The sequence below is a fragment of the Fulmarus glacialis genome, unplaced genomic scaffold (assembly GCF_000690835.1).
Source record: "Fulmarus glacialis isolate BGI_N327 unplaced genomic scaffold, ASM69083v1 scaffold45293, whole genome shotgun sequence".
In the NCBI taxonomy this organism is placed as follows: Eukaryota; Metazoa; Chordata; class Aves; order Procellariiformes; family Procellariidae; genus Fulmarus; species Fulmarus glacialis.
The window spans coordinates 39,144-64,750 of record NW_009203202.1 but is presented as its reverse complement, the minus strand read 5'-3'; the positions used below and the strand labels follow the sequence as shown (position 1 = coordinate 64,750).

The following is a 25,607-nucleotide window of genomic DNA, read 5'->3' as shown; positions in this document are numbered from 1 at the left end:
GTGGTGTTTGTTGTGGTTTAACCCGGCAGGCAGCCAAACACCACACAGCTGCTTGCTCACTCCCCCCTCAGTGGGATGGGGGAGAGAATCGGAAAAAAAAAAGTAAAATTCGTGAATTAAGACAAAGACAGTTTAATAGAACAGAAAAGGAAGGGAAAACAATAATAATAATGATGATAGAATATCACAAAATAAGTGATGCACAATGCAATTGCTCCCCACCCACCGACCGATGCCCAGCCAGTCCCCGAGCAGCAGTCACCGCCCCCTGGCCAACTCCCCCCAGTTTATATACTGGGCATGACGTCATATGGTATGGAATACACCGTTGGCCAGTTTGGGTCAGCTGTCCTGGCTATGCTCCCTCCCAGCTTCTTGTGCACCTGGCAGAGCATGGGAAGCTGAAAAGTCCTTGACCAGTGTAAACACTACTTAGCAACAACTAAAACATCAGTGTGTTATCAACATTCTTCTCATACTAAATCCAAAACACAGCACTATACCAGCTACTAGGAAGAAAATTAACTCTATCCCAGCCAAAACCAGGACAGTGTTGTTAAGTGTTCTAGAATCGAAATACATCTTGGAAGAAGTTTTTCCACCTTCAAGGTAGTCTGGCCAAGAAGCTGCTTGGGCATAGCATTATGCTGTTTTGATCACCAGTGAGGAAGAGAGAAAGCATCTGTGTTAAATACCCATAGGTCCGTCAGGGTGTTACCAGTCTCAGATATTCTGAAGAAGGCTAGTTGTTAGTTCTTGCCATTCAGTCATCTTTATACGCTTAGTTTGTTTCAGGGACTATTGAACTTCCTATTGATAAGGCAAAAAATTATCACTGCTGTAGAATTTGCTATCAAAGCTGTTAATACCGTAAAAAATGAAATATTTTCTTCCATGTTAAAATAATTCAATGACATTTGTGAGGTGTACAACTTCTTGCCAACTCTTCTAATTTAAAACATTATCTGTTTGAGGAAAACATATGTTTGAAATTTTTAATTCAGTGATAGGAAAGGCACTAATGAAATATGCATGTATGAATTTTGTATTGCATAAGTTTCCTCTTTCTTGAAATATGATTAAAAGCCAAACATCTGGATTATGTTTAAAAAGCTTGAATTTCCAGTTTTCAGAGAGATTCAATCTATTTTGACACCGTACACTTAGCCTTAACATTTTCAGCATGCTGTTAACATTACTTGCTATTGTAAAAAAATAAGGTCAGGTTTAAACAAAGTTGGACTTCTCCTAATGCTAAAAATGTTTTCTGAAATAGCTGTTTCTGCAGCATTCACACAGCCGTAGTTTAGGCTGTGTCAGCAGTTCCATTATAAATTTGCTCTCAAAAGCGGTTTGTAGTTGATCATAAAAATAACTTTTCAACTTGAGAGTATTTTTTCTTTTATTATAAAGTACTATGTTTTTCCTAGAATAACATTATAAATGAAATATTGAGTTCTTAAGAATTTATAAAATTAAAAGTAAAATGAGATTATCTAGTGTTAATACAGGTAATGGCATTGGGATGCCAACTTTCTCCTTTTGTTTTAATAACATTAATGTGTACTGGAAAAGTGAATAGCTATTATCTGCTATGTCTCTTGAAGGGTTCAGGATATGTCTGTCTGGAGATGATAATAAGTAGTTAACTATATAACTTTCTTTTTAACATGTTTTAACAATAGTTTTGATGCGGTACGTTGTAATGGTATTGCTATAAGACAAATTACGGTGATTGCCGGTGTTTTAGATAGTGAGTGGAGATGTTTTAGCACTCCTAGTGGACCTGCTGCGTGTGCCAACTTTGACATAACTCAAGGGAAATTATAAGGAACAAATCAAATAGAACATTATAAAAACGATTAGCTTTCACTTTACTTAAGACAGCACAGGATGTGCATTTAAAATAAAAATGACATTTTTCATTATAACTTTGGGGCAAATTGAGAAATCTGCTGTCAACACCCTTTCTGATGAGCTCCTAGATGGGCCCTCAAACAGGTGTAAGTTCTGTTGTGTAGAAAAAAGTTCAAATACTTTAAAGATCATGTTGTTACTCTAGATACTACAGGTAATGAGAACTCAGATCCACATGTTATGAGGTTAGAGACTGAGCAAGCTAGACGCAGATTCTGTCTGGTCTTGACTTGAGGTCGCTCACCAGACTGCAGAGATTACAGGGGTATCACCAGAGGCCAGGGATCATTTTCTTTTCTCACAGTTTACAAGGTCTAGTAATGTGGATTACTAAAGCCACTGTGCCTTAAATGGTGGGTGTACTGATCTTTGTGGATTCTCCTGTCCTTTGGTGGAGACTTTGAGTTCTGCTTCTGTTGGTCTGTGGAACTTAGATTTCCATTTGGCTCTTTTTGCAGTGGGGAACCTCTTCTCCCATGAAACAATATAGCAAATAGATAAGAAGAAGGATCCAGAGATATTCTACCCTCAAATAGTAGGTATTGCTAGAAGAGAGGATAATTTCTTTGTCGATTTTCAGTCAGACTTCAGTCACAGGAGGCTATTACTGACCACCATTAGCATTCTGGCTGAGTAACAGTGGTGTAAGGACTTCAGAAGAGCCAGTCTGTGAAAGATAAATGCACAGGAACATCCATTTCAAAATAGAATGATGCCTGTAACACACAGCCTGACAATAGTCAGTGCATTTGGAATTAAATCTTTGTGTAGAGGAGTTCCAATTTTATGTTTCATACATAGTGCAGAAGCAGGCACAGCTTAGCAGAAGGGAGGATATCAGGTTATAAATTACTTTCTTTGATTATCTTCTTCAAAACATCTCCATAATCTTACGCTGTTGTATTTTATTTTGTAAAAATGTAAATGTAAAAATGTAACTGTGTGAGATTTGGTACATGTAGGGTCAGCATTTCAGAATATCCAGCCAAGGATGGAGCTGCAACTCCACCTTTTTGTTTCCATGCCAAACAGTTTCCCTGCCATCAAATACATTTTCTGCTCAGTAATGGGCTAAGTGCAGTCTACACCAGTATTTTCGAATCTCCCTTACTCTGTGGTTTTTTCCCTCAATAAAAATACCTGAGCACTAACCCAAAGGTATAGTAGTTATTAATTCCTAAAGAGCACTATTTTTTATTTATTTAATATCAGTTATTCTCCAGACAACTAAATAAATGTAAATTAAGCTAAATCCACATTTGATATGTTAAGCATGTCTATAGGTTGCATCTGTATTAGTCTGTGCCGAAAGTCACACCTCTGGTGCAAGGTGTAAAAAAACCCTCAAAGTTCTAACAGCATTTTCAAGCAATACAAGATGAATCTCAGAAATTCCTTCATATATCAGTCAAAGATCCCAGTTAAACACATAGTTTATGAGATCTATAGATTGTTATAACATGAAGTACACCAGCTCTGTGGCCTTACCTGAACCGTGCTATAAACTGTATTGAGGGGCTATGTTCTATCATCATCTGCCAAGGTTTGGCTTTCTTTGTAGATGGGTGGCAGTTTCTAGATCTAGCGGAATCTCATGCACCTGACACTTGATTACCCTTGCTATATGAATTCAAGCTGCCGTATTTTGGCTATGTGTTCTTAGCAATTTAATTATATTTAAAATCTGGTTAATAGTGTAGTAAATAACTGGTATTGCTATAAAATTGCATTTTGAAGGTAATGGGATTGAATTTCAATACAAGTTGACACTCAATTAAAATTTCCATATATCTAGCGAATTTGCCAGTTCTTGGCTGCTATATTAAGGTGGATGTCTTCCTGCTTAACTGAACACTGAGCAAGACAGTCAAAATGCATAATAAAGCCAAATCAAGACTTAATATACCCACTCAATTTTTTATTGTTTGTATCAAGTAGTAAGCTTGCAGAACAAACTTGGGGATGTGGATTAAAAAAAAAATTAAATAATCAGTATTTAAACAAAATTCCTCTATATTTAGAGTAATGAAGCTGGAAAAAAAAAAAAAAAGAGAAGCCCTTAAAACTTCTTACTGCCATCAGCCAGTAGATCCATGGGGCTTGTTCGGCTAAAAGCCACAACAGACTTTGTAATGCAATGATGTAATCTTGGCTTTGTGTCATTTATATTCAACCTAAAAAAACAATTTTCCTGAATAGACAGGCTGACAACAATATTGTTCAGTGTTGGTTTTTATTTGGATTGTTTCCAAATGGTTCATATGCTTCCACAGCAACACCCCATGCCCGCTTTTTCAGAGTTTTTACTCTGAATTCCGAAGTTTCCCCTTTTTCCTCGCATTTTATTTTGCTTTTCAAGTCCCAGTTATGTTTGTGAAACTAACCAGCTCGGCCACAAAATTAGGATGTATCTTGCAGAGTGCATTCATTTTACTTTTTGCATATTTTTCCCGAGGTCATGTCAAGGTTAGTTTGAATTCCATCCTACATTAAGACTTCTTTCACAGCTATTTAGCTCTGCAGCCTACTCCCCGCTGGGGTCTGCCCCTTGGGCACGTCAAAGCTTCAGACCTGACAAATCACACACAGATGAAGCTGTACAGTTTTTTAAACAGTTTCATCAGTAACGTGGGGTGGGGTTTTTTGCCTTTACACTATACTTTTTTTTTTCCCACTGGCCTTTATTCTCTGAACTGCAATATCCTGAAGACTGATTTCCTTATGGAAAATTCCCTTGCACAGGCGAGTTGTAAAATAGAAACGGCATTGTACAGTACGTGCCACTCACAGCCTCCCAGAAACTGAAAGTACTGCAGATCCTCTTAATTAGTAACAAGCTATAGCTCCTTGTCTAATAACTGTAATCGTATTGTTAACATTATTTGCACAGAAGAGCCTAAAACTATAAAGGCTGATAAATATTCAAAATTTGTCATCCATATTGCAAACCCGTTAGTTATCCAGGAGAGCTGTTAGTTGTTCACAGGAATAAACTTCTGTCATCCTTGGGATTACTCAGATGAGGAAATGTTCATCGGTGTCAAGAAATGACGCTGCGCTTTAGCAGCGATCCTTATGGGACTTGGGAAATTTTGAGTGGGTGTATATGTATATATATATAATCAGCTTCACAACTATGTGCAGGGCTTTCACCACCTACATTCATGCACAAACACGCCCCCCCCCTCCCCCCACGTGTATGTCGCTGCACAAAAACCGGCTTGAAGTGTAATGCAGCTTGTAGGTGAAAATAAATTTTCTAAAATTCTTAGCTGTGGACTGCTATCTGTATTTTAGCATTTTGTGAAACTAATGGTGCAACACCATTTCCTGTTTAATTGATGAAGTTAAAATGCTTGGCTGCTAATGAGTGTATTAGCAAACAATATACCCTTAACAAGCTTAAGCAGCTCAGGATTTTAAAAAGCAGCTTACTGTCCTCCTCATTTTTATAAGACAAAATGTACTGCCTTCTACAAATTGCTTGATCGACTGATGAAGTACTATAATTATAGTTGTATTGCAGTTTTGACAAAGCCACAATAACAGATTGTAGTTTAGTCCCCACTCTAGGCACACAACTCTTTGCATTACAAAACCCAGTTTTACGGGTCTAATTCTTACTGAGAACAAAAGGCACCTGGAGATGTTAACTATATACTAAAAGAAAACTTGGAATCTAGGAAATAATAATATTGAAGCATGACTTTTCTTCTTGCAGTTCGTTCATTGGGAATGGTATCTAATGAAGAGTTGTCTAAAGGCTTGCTTGTTTGGAACTAATTAAAGACAGATATCCTAAATAGAAAAAGGATCATGGGAATTACATTAGGTGTCTGGAGACTTGTTATTCTTTTGGTACTCTGAGTAGATTGTGGAAGTTGTTAGGGATTCAAGAAATAAGGCGAGCTAATAAAAAGTTCTATTTTTCTGGTTATTGGCCAACTATTGTATTTTTGTTTGCAATAAGATTTGTGCCAACAGGCTAGGGGCTTGAATAAAACGTTTAAACATTTGTGCATTAACACATTATGGTGAAAAGAGAGTCTTGTGCTTTCACTCAGTGCATTTCAGCCTTCAATTAATGTGAAAGCACTACAATGCCTATGCAACTTCTCTTGCCTAGTGGTGCACCATTTATCATTGCAGTTTTACATTGACCTTGACACCCACTTCATTAGAATAAAGATTGTCTACCATTTAGGTTACATTGTTCCTCTGCACAGAGACCCCATGCAAATTTCTGTTCAGATAGAAGAGCTGTGAGCCTGTCAGAGGTCATCTGCATTAAATGATTGCAGCTATTTTCCAACTGCTTCTTTTCATTCTACTCAATTCAGGCTAGGAGGATCAATCAAGCCCTCTGCCTGAAACAGTGGGACTGCTGGGAATATAACTGTTTTTGGTAGTAGTGGATATGCCCTAAACAGTATTAAATATTTAATATAAATTCATTAAAGGGCATACAAAGTCTTCAAAAAGATATTACCTTTATAGTAAAATTTAAAGGGTTGGGATCACCTTCCTTAAAAAAAAGGCAGAACAATAGGTACCGACTGCATAATTTTTTAATGTACGCAAAATTTAGTTCATGAAGTTACTTAATATTTCTTTCAATGTGTTTATTTTTCTAGCTGCCACAGAAAGGAATGCGTAGCAGAAGTGTAATCCGCATTTGCTACTTTCTGAAACAAAAAAAGCAAGGTGTCTGCACGGGTTTAAGACAAAAGTGCTAAGATTTGTTTTGTTTTACAGGCATGCACTTATATGCACATGCACTCTCACACAAATACATATTGTACTATTGTGCTTATTTGTAGGGGAAAAAGGCAAATGGAAGTAAGTTAGCGCTCTCCTTCTTGAGTTTTCTGAGTGATATAATTGGAATTAAATTATTAATGGGAGATACTTAAAAAAGATTGTTTTATGATCTTCTATTAGAGAATTTGCAATTCATTTTAATATTTGTAGTTTGATTTATATTAAAGATAATGCAATCTATGTCCAATTAACAATACATAGCCAATGTAATATGATTTCCAGATCATGTAAATGGAATAAACTAGAAGAGGAAAAACTGATTCTTAACCTCAGATGTAATTTGCTGTGTGAGTTCTGGCAATTTTAAATGACATTGCACTTTTTAATTTTTCCAAAGGCTCAGCAGCAAATTTATCCCAATCAAGAAAGCCTATTATTAATTTACAAGGACAATTGTAGGAGTCTTTATAATTTCCCTATGCAATTATTTGCCATAAATTGCTAATAGCGAAATACATGAAGTTTGCAAGAAACAGCAACTGCTATTTATCTAGACGGATCACTCAGCCCAGGTCTTGAATGTTGTCCAGAGGTTCTACTGCTATTGACAGCGTAAGAAATATAACCAAGCTTCTGGATGGTTTCTAAAATGTTTCGCACTGATAGCAGCAAAAAGGTAGAAGCATTAGGAGCTATTGTGAAGAGTAGGCTGGCCTCTAGCAGATTCCTTCACTTTGCTTGTATACAGCTGAGCTTTGGACCCTGGACTTTGGAATAAAAAGAGTCTTTGTTCATCACTGAATGGCATTAGGCATGGGCTTCCTAAGGGGCCACCATGAAGCCTAGCATGAAGAGTGCAAACAGTATCCAGAAAGCAAAGTGAGAATGTGTGTGAAGAGCTGATGGACAAATACTGCTATATGTGCATTGCTATTTGTTTATATTACATATTTGGTGAATTTGCTTGCAGAGTATTCTTCACTCAATTTTATGCACGCAGTATATTTTGCAAATGTGTGCCAATGCTGACTATACGTGCACACACAGACACTGAATGTGCATGTGTATGTGTTTGTGTCTGCAGCAGTCAAAACACCCCGAAAGGCAAGTTTTTAAAGTTTAAAGATCCAATCCAGGTAAAACTAAAATTGCAGGTCGCTCAGTTCTGATCTCTGTTGTATATCATACAGTGCCATTTGACTGAAGATACTTTGTTGGTATGTGAATGATGGAATGCAGAACATCTACAAATAGCACACCCTTATTCCAATAATGGAGAAAGTTCACTGGCTTAATTCTTCTGTACTTCGTAGCCATAGCTCCACTGTGTGTTCAGTATGTCTAGTCTCTTTTCACTATAACCAACAGAAGCACCATACAAAAGTCTTACAATGGATGTCTTAATCTCTCTGTGCGCTTTTAGAGCATTATTTTGAATTCCATCATGCAGGCTTTTTTTTTCTTTCCTCTTCTGAAGTTTTATTACAACAACAGAATTCCCAGGGAGCTTTAGGGGCAGGGTTCGCATAATATTGCCCTAAAGTTTTGCTCGAGGGGTGGAATCCGCACCCCAGTCCTGATCATCATTTTGTGGTGTTTCTCTTTCTGAAAGATGCAGTGCGCAGTCTTACCCAGTTGTTAACTGTGTACAGATTTTTTTATTGTTTACAGGACGGTGCACATCTACGAACCTTTCATGATGATTTCTTTCTCTGACCTCTCAGTGACTAGGCATCTTGTTCCTTAACACTGAGGGAGGCTGGAAAATGCTGGAGTTGCTCAATGTGTGCCTTCTATACCAGTTTCAAAATGGCTTATTCTTCTGGTTTCCATGGTGACAATTAACACTGTTACAAGGCATTGTTCCAGTCTCCATTTGGGCAGAATTTTCGGGTGTGATTTTTCACACAAAAAATGTTTTATATAATTTTTTAAAGAAAAAAAAGAAAAAAAAAAAGAAAAAAAAAAGGCACAGTTTAGTGTAAAGTGTCAAAAAATATGTCTCAATCAAGCCTGCCTGGATTTCTTAGAATATTTTTATCAGGGAAGTAAGGTTTTAACTTGCTTTGTTTTGAAATTCAACTTCTCGTGGTTTAAATATTTTTGCCAAACTTATTCATGGATAAATGCTACTGCCTTTTTTAAAACTCCACTATTTGTCGTTTGAGAAATATTGATCGTATTGAGTGAGAAGGAATAAAAAGCCAAAATTCTTTAACTTACATAACAATGTTTTGCATTGCTTTTGAGTGGCTTCAGGAGCACAAAACAAGCCATGCATGCACACAGCTAATCATGCTGTAAATATTTTGCAGTTTTTCCAGTATGTTGTTTGGGGGGTTTTTCCCAGTTTTTTAATATGACAGGTGTTGTGGGAAATTAAATATTACTCATCTATTTATTATTGTGGCTGCTGCGAGAAACCTGTGACTTTAACTTTCTTAATCTCATTTTTGTCTATTAAACAATAATCTATATCATAGTATCCACAGACTGTCATGACGGAGCAGCCTTTGCTCACTTAAAGCTGAGGAAAGAATGAATCTGAAGATTAAATTATCTTCTCACCACAGGATTAAGTAGTCCTACCAGACTAGGGTTGTGCAGCACTGATAGAGCTGGTAGCTAATTTTTCCATGTAACTGCTTAGAGTGTAGGTGTTTAATGGATTAAAAAAATAGCATTAGCAATAGCATCTCGTGCTATCAGTACTCAAACTGTACCTCCTGTACATTAAGCTCTTCCCTTAAGTTAAAATATACACTGCATGTTAAATATCCAGGAGTGAAACAGTACTGACTGTCAGTCACATACCAATACATCTAATAACGAACTGAATTCTTTCATCTTTTACAGTTACAGTATAATGCATTTCCTATCAATCAGCACTTTCATCATGCTTGTTTATACAGTAGGTTACACGGTGACAAAGACAAAGCGCGTACATAAAATCTAGCTTATTTATTTTTTAATGTAATAACCTTTTATAACATCTGTCACACTATTTGGATTATGCTGCACTGAATTATTTTATCTAGTCCAAAATTAAATGAAACGTCTTCTGTTTCTGTGTTAATAAGAGCATTGTAGTTATGAAACATGCAATGTATTTTATTTCTTCATCAGTCCTGCACTGTCCAGGCCCATATCCAGCCCCAGTCCAGGCAGCAGCAACTGCCGGCCCAGAACAGGTGACGAGTATTAACTAGCTGTGCCTGCACCAGTGTCACACAGCTAGAGGACTCCCTCAGTCTATTAATTCACTTGACAAAAGCAAGGGAGTAGCACGAACTGGGTTTCAGTGCCTAGCAAATTGGACTCTAGATTCCCCTTGATATTACATGTACTTATGGAAATAATTATGCAAATCCTTTTCAGCTATATCATCTTTAAATAGAAATCAGATTACATAAAGAAGATTGTAATCTCCTCCAGTAACCATTCTAGCTGAAAAGGCAATAATACAGGACCAAGAAGCATACTTGTTGAACATTTTAGTCCAATAAAACGGGGTTGCCTTTTGGCGGGTCCAGTTCCCTAGTGCCAACCCTGGTTGGTACCTGCTGTTGTACACTTCTAAAAGCTTAGCCGCAGCAGACCAAGTATCAAAAGGCAAGTTCTTTATAAACAATTCCTTGTTTTTTACTATGCATATTCATGTAATTTGGGATACACAGACACCTGATCAGTGTTCATTAATAATGAGAAATGGTTTAAATCACCTCATTTAAAACATTTGCTCCATGATCCACAAATGACTAATATTTGCTGAAGTTTACATAATACAAATGATGTGCATGTGTTGTGTAAATGAGAGATTAAAATATGAAACTAACAATATGCAAACATATGCATGGAAGTGCTGAGGACCTGTTAGCTGAAACAGTGATTTCACACCTTTATTATTTTCTTTAAGCTGTCTCCAATTGTATTTTTGCTTTGTTTTCTTACAGAGCATGTTCTCAGATTTGGCAAAGGCACCCATGTTTTAAACATTCCTTATTCTAGTTTAATTTTTTAGTTATTAACATTTTTAGTATGAGCTGCTATAGCAGTTTTCTTGGCTGAATATAAAGCAAAGAAAGCTTAGTGTTTAGGATGCAATTTGCTAATAGCTGTGCATAATTTATGTATGTCTTGTAAACACCTTTGTCAGAATATGTGCTGAACTCTCCTCTTTCACTAAAAGGTGCATTTTTGGTTGTATCAGAAGTTCTATTTCTATGAATGTTTTATACGTAAGAGGGAAAGGAAATTAGCTTAACTATATGTAGGCTACATATATGAGTGGATGCCGGTGCCTTAATTTTTTTTTTTTATTTACTGAACCAGCTACTAAAACATAATTAATCACTATAGTAAGTGTTACATTTAATACCTAATTCAGGTTTTCAGAGAATACAGGTTTTAAAGAGATTTATTTGCCAATGTGTCTGTAGATTAGAATACATTTTTATAGAGGATATAAGCAATATACAGCTAAAATATTTAGAAAGTCATATTCAAGTAATTTTGAAAGAAGCTTCTGTTTTTATTACTGTTTTCTCTGTTCTTTTTTTTTTTAACAATAAATAACAGCTCAGGAAATAAAAGGTATTTTCAGCTTGAAAAAACTATTGGGCTGTATGAGCATTGTGGCTGTTCTTGTTTGTGTGCTATTTCACTGCTCTGTTGGTTGATGCAATAAAAATCAAGTTACTGGTATTGTGTTGTAAGGGAGTTACATCTAATTGTTTTTCTAAGGTGAAATTCTCACGTTTTCACGTGTAATAGCATTTCAGGCCCGTATATAAGACAGAATCCACAATGAGAGAGAGAAGAAATAAACTGTACAGGAAACATAATTATACAATTATTTCCTTGGTGGTGGTGTTTTTTTTTTCAATGGAGAGCCTCAATGTTACTTGCTGAAGTAACATATTTGAAAAATAAGATACCACTGACTTGAATGAGACAAAGGCAGATTGAGCTTCAGGTGAGAGAGTGTTAGTGAATATTACTGTACAAGTGAACATTGTGAGTGAGTGAATATTACGATATATAATCATTTGCTAACTGCCTGCATAGATATGTCACCCAGAAGTCTACGTGCTTGGTACCTAAATCTCTTATGATATGTCATGAGAAGGTTGTGTGCTTAAAAAAAATAAAATCAAAAATGGCACAGTGAGCATGATCATAACTGGGCACATAGAATTAAAGTTTAATTTTTTATAGCGAAAACTCTTTAGAGTAGCTAATATTATCTATTTCTTTTCATTTTAGAGATACAATGTAGAAATGTCAATCAGGCACCCGAAAAAGATGGAACTGCTTAGTAAGGTTGAAGCTCTGAAGAAAAGTGGTGTTTTACTACCAAATGATCTCCTTGAAAAAGTGGATTCAATTAATGAAAAATGGGAACTGCTTGGGGTATTTGCATTTTTATTACTGTTTGTGGGTTATGTGTACAGTTTTGTGTGTTGAAGTACGCTGTCTGTCTGATTTCTAATTTGAGGCACAAATATCTCTCTCTTTCAATTCACCACGTACATTTCAAACAAGCTACTCATGCTATCATAAAAACTCCATAGTATTTTCCTCTTCTGTTGATTTTTTTTATTCCATGCTTGTCTCCTGTCTGACTTTAATAATTTTAGTTCTTTAATACATAAAAAATGTAAGTAAAATATGCCATGTATTACGGGTATGCACCAAGTCAACTATAATGCAGTATATCTGATATACACTGACTGTCATGCTTGAGTGAATGTTAATAGAATTTATTCTGAAGGTACATGTTAGAGACATCTACTGTTTAACTATTTACTATACCCTTAAGATGAAAAGTGGGGTTGTCGCTGCATGTTTCAGGTCACACTGATGGCTCAAAAACAAATATGCAGATTCAGTACAAATCTGAATACCTGAAGCTAAGAATACAACCAGGATATGTTTCATGCTGCTGTATTCAGCTCACTTTTGACAAAAGCCAAAAAAGTTTCATGTAATTCATTTCATGCTATGATGGGCTGGGTCTCAGCCAAAGAGTGAGATACAAGAATCTGGCAAAAAAAGCAATATAGTGATTCTGTTACCCAGAGACTAGTGATGGCACCGTGCAGGAGACACTATTGTCCTATTGTTGTAAAACAGCTGAGAGAGAGAGAGGTCAAACTATATATTTTTCCATCCACTTCTCTCCTTAATTGCCTTCACTTCAAATCAAGGGTAAGATAAATTTATAAATTACTTTAAATGATTAATTATAGATGTGTGATATTAGCAATACAGTTACATTGCATAATTTTGCATGCTATTATCTTAGTTTAAAAAGCATTTCTAATATAGTACGAGCAAGCTATACATGCAACCTGCCAACAGCATTTTAAATACTGACTTGTGTCACTTTAGCTTATTTGGTAATGCAACAGCCATTTTACAGAGAGTGAGGCTTTTTTAGTTCAGCACAGTTGTTTCTAATCACTTGATTCTCTAAATGTGCAAATTGTCAGAAAATGTTAAAAGTTGCCATATGACTAGTGAGCTTATTACTTTTTAATTTTAATCTGCAGCATCATCACAAGCATTTTAAAACTACTTGAACATTAATAAATTTACTGATAAAAATGGGACTTATTATCCTATTCTTTTACATCTGATCATGACAACTTGTATTTTTAAAATAATTTCAGTTGTAAGCCTTACATTTATGACTTTCAATGTGTTTAATCAGGTTAATTCAGTGGCACTGATTAGAGCTGGTAGGATATAAAACTATGAGATAAGTAACTGAGCATCATTCTGAAAAACTAGAAAAACTCTGTCTTAAAAAAAAATTAAAGCCCTCCACTTCTCAGTATGTTAAAATCAAAATATACCTCTGGATTAAGTTTTGCCATTAATTTCAGCATTTACAGAAAAATAAAATATAACTATAACAGTTTTTCTGCTAAATGCAATTTCATGAATAATAAGCAGAGTTTGATAGAGTTTTGTTTAATTTAATAAAAACCTCTGCAGAAACTAACAGCACTAGGCATACTGTTTTAATTGGCATGATTACGTTTTAATTGGCATGAAAAAAATTAAAGACAAGGATTTTAACTTCTAACAATGGTAAAATAGAGGGATATGGTTTTTAATATTACTTTCATCTAAGGTGAACAGTGTGGAATGGAAATACATTAGAATGAAATGTCAGTGGTGCGTACAGTTTAATCTGTGAAATTTTGTCCCCTGTGCTGAATATTACTCTGTCTCAATTGCATATTAAACAACCCTATCAAGGCAGGCATTGGCATCTGCTGTGCTGACACAAATTGTGAATTAAATGAAATTGATGTCCTCTGTCGTATATTTATGAAGACGGACCATTCTCTGAAGTATTCTGTTTATGAAGAATTTATGATTGCAAACTGTTCCAGAACAAAAAAGTGGCAATAAATTCTTTTTTGTGACCCTACCCTCCAAGGGCATTGATTTCACCTCCTGCTGCTACTTTTGTTACAGCATAAAAAACAATAGCTAGCGCTGGATTCCACTGAGGGTCTTCAAATTATCAATATTTGCACCATGAAAATAGAAGGGTGTTGCCAACAAAGCATGTTTTTCAGTTATGATCTCCTAAAGACGTTATTTACAGAATGCCAGCTAGTAGATTAATGTCTGTTAGTCTAATTTTATTTGTGTTATAAGGCTTATTTTTGGAAGCTAACTTCATTGTTATAAATTATATTCCAGTAACTTTATAAAGCATGTATTTTCAACAGACAGCCATACTGGGTCACCTAAAACTGTATCTTCATGTTACAACAATTAACCACTGCTAATTATCAGTTTAAAAGGTTATTGGATGTGATTGTCAGTGTATATTCAATATTCTACAATCAGTAACACAGATCTAGTGCTTATAATAAGTGTCAGCCTGACAGCCTCTTATAGGTCAGATAAAATACTGCTTGGCATAGAAGAAGTAGGCAACAGCGTATCTCCCTTGTGATGTTAAAGGAAAGGATTGCCTTTCAAAATACTGAAAAGGAAGGTAACTTTCTATCCCTGGCCTCTTCAGAATATTCATTATGCTTACAGCGTCCACTATCAAAATGTTATTCAGTTGTTCTTTTATTAGAAACACTACTTTGAAAAGCTGAAGTAAATTAGTTTCATTAGATCAGAGGTGAATGTTTATTCTGGTCCATTATTTTTAAAGTGGATGCTTAACATGGAGAACTTAAATCCGAATTTAGCTGTCTAAATAATTGGCCTGATGTTCAGGAACATTGAGGCTTTGCAATTTCTAGCTTATTGGCCTCTGAATGAGTTCAGCCACTTTTAAAAGCAAACCAGCTGTTTTGTGACCTAACTGCTCCTGTGTACAACCTCAGGGCTACAAGTTTGGAAACTATGACCTGACAGTTCATACCTCAAAAAATATTTCAGTATTTCAATGTTTCCCCAAAAACTTAGACAGTACCTTGGATAAGAGTTTGGTGAACTCAGTGCTTGTCCTATTTTCTGTTGCTGCCTAGAAATCAGTAACTCTCATGGTCATAAGTGTCTAAAGCCACAGGACAAATTCTGTACAGTAACTACTTTTAAAAGTTATGTACCATTTTGTCTCCTCTGTCCATAGTTGATTTATCCCGCTTCCAGCAAAGTCAGTGACCCAGAGAGAACAGCATAAGTGAGAAACAAGAATACAAAAAATGAAATTGATTGAAACAAGGAAACAAAGAAGGAAATTGATTGATATTAGTAGTAATTATTAAAAAAACCACATCTCTAGTCATCTAACAGATGCTTCTTGTTGCACATTAATCTGTATATGTTTTGGTACATAAGACTAATCTATGTTTTCTTTATCTAATGCATTAGAAAACCCTAGGAGAGAAGATCCAAGACACAATGGTAGGGCACAGTGGGTTAGGTCCACGTGACCTGCTCTCGCCTGAAAGCGGCAGCCTGGTAAGGCAGCTGGAGGTCAGGATCAAAGAGCTGAAAGGGTGGCTGAGAGATACAGAGCTTTTCATCTTCAATTCCTGTCTGAGACAAGAAAATGAAGGAACAATGAATGCTGAGAAACAACTGCAATATTTTAAGGTAATAAAAAAACAATCGTAGTTTTCATAGAGAGAATCCTCTTTATGGTAGGATAAAATATTTATCTTATACATAACATAATGCGATGCATGTACATATGTAATCATATATTCATATTTTTACTTCCATTTATGTACTATGTGTTCATTCATGTTGTTTTTATTGAATCTTTACAATAATATTTATTCCTTAGACTTTTTGCAAAAGAAAGTTTAGAGAGCTAATCGCACCACAATTAGAAAAGCAGTAGCATTCTTTCATTCTACTTCACTGTAAAGCTAAGTTTTGTCACGAATAGCTTCACTCTGAATTTCACTCCCTACATCAGTTAAATTAATTAATGTGTTGTGTGACTATCAGTTTAATAGCCTATTTCTCTGCACATATGAGTCAAGAATAGCCTATTTGAGGTCACGTTTACAGAGGTATAAATTTAGCATACGTGAGAAAACATTCTAGTTTGTGGTGAATAGATATGTGGAAAAAGACATATACACTATGAGATTTGCATTAATCTAGGCCACGTCTTAAGCCTAAGCCTGAAGATTTATCGAAAGGAGGGAAAAGAATTGTAGTCGCTATGCTATAGTCGGATAAGCTCCTTCAACTGAAGGCCAGCATTCAGCTTTGCAACTGACTTAATGGAGGTGGTATGTTTTGTTCCATTCCCCAAAAGTAGTGGGACCATTTAGGAAAGAGGGCTATTAAGTTAGCAAACAAACCTGGTAGAACCATGCAATTTTCTTCTGTTCATAGCTATCACTTCTAAATAAACCCTCACCTGAATCATCATTACAGGTCACTTTACTCTGCAAGTGATCTTTGACCAAAGAATAAGAAAGGAATCACGAGTAATTGTTGAGCTTTAGAGGTAAAGAGGTTTTTCTCTTCCACTAGTACATCAGGGTGTCTAGGGCAACATCACTCTTAAGGTGATGGACAATTTATTAAATACTCACCTCAAAGGGCATTTTGCAAACACTTCTAAACATTCTTTTTTATACAAGCGTTCAAGAAAACAACAGCAGAAAAATTACTGTCTTCCCAATTAGTCATTCCTTAACTCTTCCTTTTCCAATCATGAGGATTAGTGAGAAGGTTGTATCAATGTAGATAAAGTTGGTAGGGTTTTTTTCAGGTTCCTGAGCATGTCCATTTGAATGCAATTTTAAGCTTTCTTATGACATCTTTTTTTCTTTTTTTAATGATTTGTGGTCTTCTGCTAATGGGGAAAAAATCATGCTGATTCTGTTTGTTCTATCAGCAAACTTCAAAGCTAGTGATTATGAAGGACTATTGATAAACCTGCAGGACTTCGCATCCATAGGAAATGCTAGATGCTTTTTATTTCTGTGGAAAATTATGGCATTTACTTAAGTGCATGACTATGTATTTAAAAATCTAACTTCAGACAAACTTGTTTTTAAATATACATTTATATATATTTGGCTAAGACTTTTATATATAAATATGAACAGAAATACCATACCAATGTTACTTACGTATTTGAAATGTGCATAAATCTCTCAGATGAAATCTTTTAAGACATATATGACATGATGTCATGCCAAGAGCTCTAGAGATGTTAAACAGAATAATACCACCCACCATGATGTAACCAGAGTATTTCATTACTCGGTTGATTATCTATTAATTACATAAATAATACATTAATTATTTTCGAAATGGTAGCCATTAGAGTATAAAAAATAATTACCTATCAAATATGGTGAGAGCACATCTCTTTGTCATATATATTAAACTATCTTTGTCTCATTAAATCTGAAATCCACTATAAGTAAGTTTTCTATTCTTCACTGATCTCCTGGGGAAGTGTATAAAAGAGAAAATGGATATAATTAACAATACTGCAATGTATAATACATATATTTGAGAAAGAACATTTAGAACATTTTCAAAAACATTAGCTGTGCCACTAGTAGGAAACCTGCTGGGGTTTAGTTTGACTTACTTTCCACTTAACTTAAGAGTTTAACCTTATTACTGCTTTCACTGTGGTAAGTGAATCATTGTTTCTTAATGGAAATTTATTGTGCTGCACCATCCCTATTATACACATAGCCACTGTACACAGAGAAACATTTTTAATAAAATAAACTCAACAATGCTGTTGATTTTCATTCCATAATGTTATGTTTTAAATTACACTTATGCCTTAGGAAAAACAGTTATTTCATTTTTCAGGTGTTTTCCTTTCATTTTGCAATTGGAGGATGAATTGAATGTATAGTTCACATGCACTTGGGACCCAAGATGAAAACAATGTGGTGGGAGGAGGGCTTCTTAAATTCACTAGTAGGAAATTATTTTGACTTCTTTGTTTTCTTTTATAAAAAAATCATGCCATATTAATTTGAGTGTTCTTTTTGTTAAAGAATGTACTACTGTCTTTTGGGATATAGGTCTGCGATAATAATACTTAGCATTTCTATAGTACTATCCAGTCAAGGAGCTGTACATGCTGTACAAACATTAATGAACTAAGGTTCTTTAACCTTTAAGGTAGGTATTATTATCCCCTTTTTAGAAATGAGGGAAATAAAATGCACAGAGATTAGGTGACTTTTCAGGTTTTCACAGCAAGTCAATGGCTGTGTTAGGGTAGAACAGCTATGGTGACCCTTTGGCGCTAACCACAAGGCAGCCCTTCCTTCCTTCCTCTAGGTTACTTCTCAATATAGTCCATTTTCATATGTGATGAAAAGAGACTGCTTCCTTGCATTTACCGCTGTTTCTTGTTTATATTCAAAGTTCAAATCCTCCTGAGTATGTTTGGCTGATTTTTTTCCATTCTTATTAGTGTATTTAGATATTAGAATTACTAGAATATTATTAGTTAAGGTCATTGCCCAGCTAATGTAAGGTCCTGTATTTCTTGGTTTTGTGGAAACTATGTGGTATACTTTGGTCAGCCCAATGAGCTCTGTGCCACACAACGTGCAGCTGGTCTGCAGAGCCATTTTGTTACTCATTCCACCAGCTTTCAGTGCTCCTGGCTGCCTCAAACGTTTTCATATTTAGTTACGAAGGAAAGGCACGAACTTTGCTTCAGCCTATAGTGACGCTTGCTGGCCATTCCACAGCAGCATTAAGTGTGTGTCCAAGAGTAGCCCAACCTGGGCTCCTGAAAGAGTGAACACAGGTTGCCCAGCTGTAAAGGGGGTGTCTTATTCCTGGTTTGTTTTCTTTTGTTGCAACATGAAAAACCCATGAATGTAGACTAAGAAAATCAAGAGATTGACTTAAAATTCATGAGATCTTCATAACTACAAACATACATTTATTTTATTTATTCATCCTTTTTATTTCTGTTCTGCCTTTTGAGTCCCTCGAGTTCATGTTTTCTAGCTTTTCACAGAAATGATGAGGGCCAGAACCAGAAACATACTTTTTAAATGAAATACAAGATTCTCAGGTAAACATAATTCTAGCAGCTGAAAAACCTAATGTCATGAGACTAATAATTGGCACAACTGATTTCCTAACCTAATGATGTATGGCAATTTTGTGGGTCAGGAGAGATTTGGAGGAGGAAAGAATGAGGAGCAATAATAAAAGGAATTCACATTCTTTCATGAAAGTTTTAGTAAATTTCATCTGAGTAAGGTCTAGCCAGAAATTTGTGTGCTTGTTGGCTTGTAAGTAGAAGTGTTCTGCCACATTTGCTTTTATGTGTCTGGGACTTCAAAAAGCATGCTGTTGTCTCTGCAAAATGCCCTCCAAAAGACAGCAAGGGAGCCTAAATAATTAGTCATATATTTCTGTCACTTGCAATAAAACCTATGACTTTAAGTGTTCAATATAAAGAAATGACCCATCAGCATAAAAAAGGTAGTTGTTACGGCTTTGGCTCACAGACCAGCTACTCCAGAACAGGCTTAGACTTGCGAGTATCGGTCCATCTCAGAATCCCTTCTCAATCACGTAGAACTGGGAAAGCTTCTGTTGCTTTCGGTAGCACGATTTATAAAGGATCCTGTTCTCCTTCCCCTCCAAACCAAGTATGATGCAATGTCATTTAAAAAAAGGTATTTCTCAGCACCATCTCTTATTTCTCCAATGCTTAAAGCAACTGAGCAACCAAGTTTGGAGGGATTTCCCTCCCTGTTCAGAACAGGATTTTAGCAGAGGTTTTCTGCTAAATGGTTTTCTTTGGCAACAATAATGTTGCATTTCATGTAGTTTTCTAATCTGGTTTTATTTGAAGCAACAAGCAACATGCTATATATATAGTCATACCTGTCTCCTAAATCTGTATTTGGGCCTTTAAAAAAAAGAGACCTGATTTTCAGCAGTACTGAAAGCTTGTGGTTCTCACTGACTTTAGCCAATGTGTTCATTAAAGAAATCAGACTGCTTATTCGTACCAAAAACTTTGGAAATGTTGGAAACGTTTTCTCATTTAGTATTTCTAAAAGTCAATGGTCTATTGAATTCCATAGCTAGTAGTATTTGTAGCCGTTTCTGTGTGCCTTGTAAACAGTGTAAATTATCTGATGTTTGTAACTATTTCTAATGACTAGACTCGTTCAGAACTGTATGTTTTCATCTTCTACTAAATTTGTGACTGAGCATACCAGATGAGGCAATGTCATTTAAAAACAAAGTATTTCTCAGCACCATCTCTTATTTCTCCAATGCCTAAAGCTTGAACTTCCTGATTAAACAATATAGGTTGCATTGTTAATTAATAATCAATCAGTTAATCAGTACTTCTCCTGATGTTTTTCATTTTAACGGAAAAGTTTGCATAAGAGTCAGCACTGCACATCTTACAAATGATTCAATTAAACATAATTCTATCAAATAAAACACAAGTGAGTTTGGGAGCATGTAAGATTATGGCCAAACTGAAATCAAAGTAAAGTATTAACTTTGAGTAAAGGTTTGGAGACTCAGAGATTGGAGAAAAGTGCTGGCTATTCCTACACGTGCCCGGACTCACTTTTGCTACTGCATTTTGGATCCTTTACAATTTTTGAAATGATGTTCCTGGCAGAGCTGCAAAGAATTACAGAAATTCAATGTGCATGTAACAAAAGTATGCAAAACAGTTTCCAATAGAAAGTCCAAAAGGAGTCACGCAGGATTTAATCCTTTTTATACCTCTAAGATGATGAAAAAAATTTGTAATGATTTTAATAAATTTCTCAAAAAGAATGTGACTTCAGAGCCCAAATCTTTTCACAGATGAAGAAATATTTACCTGAATTTTGTTTGGATTAAATTTTAACAAACAGGAAGGCATACTTAATACATAAGTAATAAATCTCATGAAAAACAGGTAGGATTCCAAAGTCAAATGTAGCCTGGTGCCACTTACAATGGTTTGAAGCAAACTCAAACTGAATTTACATGACCCACCATCCCAAAGCAGCACTTCTGTAGACGACTTACATGAGAAGCCACCTCTTTATAGTAAAACAGCTCTACATATTTTTTGCCAAAAAAGTGGTATTTTGACCCTAATACAATATGTGGTTTTATAGCTTTAATTTGATTTTAATATACTCAAATATCAATGCTCAATACTATATATATATATACACATACGGTACTCAAATACTTAATATGCTCAAATGTATCTCAAATTTTGATTTAATATACTTACTACTTACTGAAAGAAAATTCAGGTTGTCTTTCAATAAGCTCTCCCTATTTAAGGCAACACTAATACAATTTACAGTTCCCATTTAGGACTAAATATCCCATCTGAGATAGCAGCTTTCATTCCATCATCCCATTTGGACTGTGAAGCTTGAACTGTGAATTCTCTGAGCTTTTTTACATTGTTACTTACTTTTTAACTAATCAAAATCTCAAAATTAATCATAAACACTATCTGGTTGTCTAAAACCATTTTGCCCCACAAGTGCATACCACAGAGGTATCATAAACTATCTGCATGCGGTTCTAATTCAGCAGTGGGAATGGGCTTCTGGACTAAGATTGGGGTGTGGGGTGGAGGTTACTGTAGTAACAGGAAGAACCCTGAGTTCAGCAGAGCTCAGATACAGCAGTACACTGAATCCTTTGGTGGAGGACAGAATAGCCTAGTGGCTATTTTTAGGCTACTGATTCATATTTTCCTTCCTTCCTAGCTGTGTTTTATGTATTGTCCCCTTATTTCTGGTATACCAAGATGATTACCCTGCAGGCAGCATAGCCATACGGTAGAGGTATGTTAAAACAGGTTAGCTTTAGATACCTACAGTGCAGAGATCTTGTCTGAACTTCTTTTATAGTAATTGGGGGGAAAGAAAGCACTTTTGGAATGCAATTAATCTGTCCTGTTTTAGGCATCTGGCTACTTAGAAGATGTACTGTACCTCAGAATACCTGCTTCTAAATGACTAGCTCAGGCATCAAGTTCTCCATTAGCTCAGATGAATTCCACTCAAGGAATCATCAGGAATGTCTTTAAGACTTGAGGGACTTGAAGATGTTGAGGCAACTGCAATCCCAGCTCAGAAAGATTTACTGCTAATATCTGTGAGGTTTGAGGTTCTCCCACACTAACTGCAGACTTACTTATTTTGCAGAAAAGTTGAGCCCAAATTTCTTTCTCAGCCCTCCTGAATGTGCAATAGGGTGCTCATTTGAACCAGTGCCTTCTTGTTAACTGCAGCTGGTGAGAAGGAGGCAATGGGCTTCCTGTCTTTCTTACTGTACTGGGATGGTCTGCATTTAATTCTCATGTCATGAGTAGACTTGTAAAACTTGAGGTCTGACTCAAGCTGACTAACACAGAAGACACCCTGACTTACAGAGAAAGCTGTCCCAAACTGGCCATTACTAAGCAAAACTTGCAATTTCATAGTGACAAACGGCTTACAGTTCCTTTACCAAACCTTTCACATCAATGACATCTGCAGATCTGGGGCTATATTTCCCCTCTCAGTCACGGCCTCTTGAAGAGTCAGATATGTAGAAGTGAAAATAGCTGACTTGGCTTCTTTTGAGACAACATTCTCAGTTCCATCACTTATTATTGTCATTATCATTGAAGATATAATTTATTTTCTTCTTTTGACCCACCCAAATGACTCCTTGAAAATGTGACTGCTTATTGTCCTGCTATTGCCTTGAAGATCTATTTACTGCAAAACCAGAATCTTTCTCTTCTGTTACTATCAACCTGGAAAAGGAAAAGGAAAATGAGAAGAAAGCAAAAGATGACAAAAGAAAAAGAGAAAGAAATATTTCCCCTAAAAATAAGCCAAGATTGACTTGCACTAATTTACAGTGAGGGTTGCTACTTTGGTTGGTCTCTAAGCTTTATTTCCTTGGTTAGCGATAACACATAGAAAAACAAGTACAGTATGGACTGGAAATTTAAGAGAGTTAACAAAAATTCACTGTAGTGTCTCCATTAAGGTCCACTTTGTACTACTGCATGTGATTATACGATTTATTTGATTGTCTATAACTGCCCCTTTGGAGCCATAGCATTGCATTTTCAGGTGCAAATCTCTCCAATATTAGTGGATTATTGATTGAATAGCGTTCTCTGGAGCCATTAAATCCTACTAACAAGGTTTTTCTTTAATTGGTGGATCATTGACCTAGTAGACCGTTGCCTAATTTTGGTTTCAGTACTGGACAGGTTTTCCAAGTTTCATCTTTGCATGTAAGTTAATAGATCATAGTTCCAATAGGGAATAGTGCTATAGATTGTATTAGTACCTTTACTTACACTAAAAATAATTTCATACTGCCAGGAAAACCATTGATTTTAGTAGAATTATTTGCAGGGTAAAGTGTAATTCAGTATGAGTAAGAATATGAGTGTAAAAAGAACAGGACTTCAGTATACATTCTGAAGTGTTACTGCAATCCTTATCAGATATATTACGTATCACAAGTATGAGATGTCAGTCAGGAATGGGATTTGCAGACTGAAAACATGTTACTAGAGACAGCAGAGAGGCTTCGATTATGCTTGCTGCATAAAGTCAATGGAAAAAAAAAAAAGATGTATGTGGATTCCTGTCCTTTGCAGGATGATTCCCTTAAGACTGGTCTGTTAGGAAAGTGCTGCATTTCCTCACCTCAAAATAAAACTGAAGGCCTGGCCTTTAATCTGATGGATTTTCTGTGCATTTCGCCAATGGCTGATGATGCAATGTCATTTGTAGTGCACCACCTTTCCCTTTATCACAGTGATGCTTATTTTCATGTTTGGGGCGCAATAAGAGGAACCTCGTTATGTTCTCTAGTCTAAGCTTTAGCGAAGGAAAGCAAGCCTGTTTCGTGCCCTCTTTGCTTTCAAGAGGACCTATCTAGTCCTCTTACCCCAATCCTGTTGTCCAGGCAATGGAGGAATGGTAGTTGAAGGTGCAATAATATGAGTAACACTGAGCCTCTAAGACCATCATACACAAACAGTCACCTCATCCAAACATTTGGCTTTTGATAACCCTTAGCTTTTTGACTGCCGTTCACAGTTCATCTTGACCACATCACCTGCTTCTGTCCTCACCTCTAATTCTAGCCTTCTCATAGCCCTGGGGCTAAACTGTGCATGTCAAAGTCATGTCTGCCTAACTTGTACAAGAGGCAAGTTAATGTTCATTTAAAATTTAACATATTTATGCAAACACTTGCCTAAAACTTATTTATACAGATAAGATACTGAGGTAGGCTACCTGCTTCAGATATGAGTGAACCTACCTTATCGTAGTGCTGCCTGGCTCTGGTTGATTCTGCTGCAAGTAACTTCTCTTGTTGGGGACTTATAGTTTTGTCTTGAGCTGAAACCAAAAAATGTGTGTCTGTGTGTACATTTATGATTAAGGTATGGCAAAAGAATGAAAATAATGTTTTTATGTGTTAATGATATATCCATTCTGAGGATGCGTTGCTTTTTTGAAATAAGATGAGGAACACCATTTCTAGAAAAACCTGCTTGTTGTCCTTGTGCATATACAGATACACATGAAAGCACCATAATATGTTTTCCTCTGTTTACCCCGGAGCAACTCAAGCTGTACATTTTTGAATCCAGGCTAAATTTGCTTCACTGACACAAGAAAAAAGCCAAAGGAAATCTTTTTTCCTTACTCATTAGATGTGTTTATTTTCCCCTTCCTATCACCCTGCCTGTCCTGAAGTCTCCAAAAGATTAGGCTAATTTATTTTATGTTTACTGCTTTCCCATAAAAAGGTAATACCAATGCACTGCAGGATGTTTTTTTCCTGTAATTCAGAATAGGGTAAATTCTCTCTACGTTTCAGAATATACCAGGCCCATTGCACAGGGACAGCAAAAATGCACGTCTACCATTTGCAGGGGAGCTAGATTAAGAAAGGGAGTAAGTACAATATTAACATCTGAACCTCAGCCTGAGGGTTACAGGTATTGATGTACATCCATGCAAGGAAGTTCTTCCTTTAAAGCCTCTTATATAGCTCTGAGGCAGGATACAAAGTTTTAACAGTTTTAACTGTTCATTAAAGATGGCTGAAATTCTGATACCTAACAGTTTTTAGGCAATTAGAGGGCGTTTCTTGGCATCTAATATGCAATGTATGTTGAGAAACATCTTGATTTCTTTTAAGCTGTAAGTCTAAGTGAATTCCAACAACTGGCAGTAAAGTTGATCCTAACTTATGCCTCCCTTGATTTTGTAAAGTTTCCACTTGTACCTTAAGTCATTTAATCTCTTGAATTTCCACACACATTCATTTGAAACTCTGCCCAGTGTGGTGATCTAGCAAAAATTTCAAGTTTGTAATGTCCACTACAGGCAAATGAATTTTTGGGTGCTCTGGTTCAGGATTCATTACAAAAGCAAAACACAGCACTGATATTTATCCTACCTGTC

General features: G+C 36.0%; 1 protein-coding gene across 1 annotated transcript in view; it reads left to right on the top strand.

The window, feature by feature from the left end:
• Positions 1–11,943: 11,943 nt before the first annotated feature.
• AKAP6 (A kinase (PRKA) anchor protein 6) overlaps positions 11,944–25,607 on the top strand; it is a gene marked incomplete at its 5' end in the record, with an annotated part of 51,321 nt that continues 37,657 nt past the window's right edge. Inside the window, 2 exons of the mRNA XM_009574547.1 lie at positions 11,944–12,090; positions 15,535–15,759. Coding sequence (XP_009572842.1) covers positions 11,944–12,090; positions 15,535–15,759 — 372 coding nt within the window. The remainder of the gene's footprint in view (positions 12,091–15,534; positions 15,760–25,607) is intronic.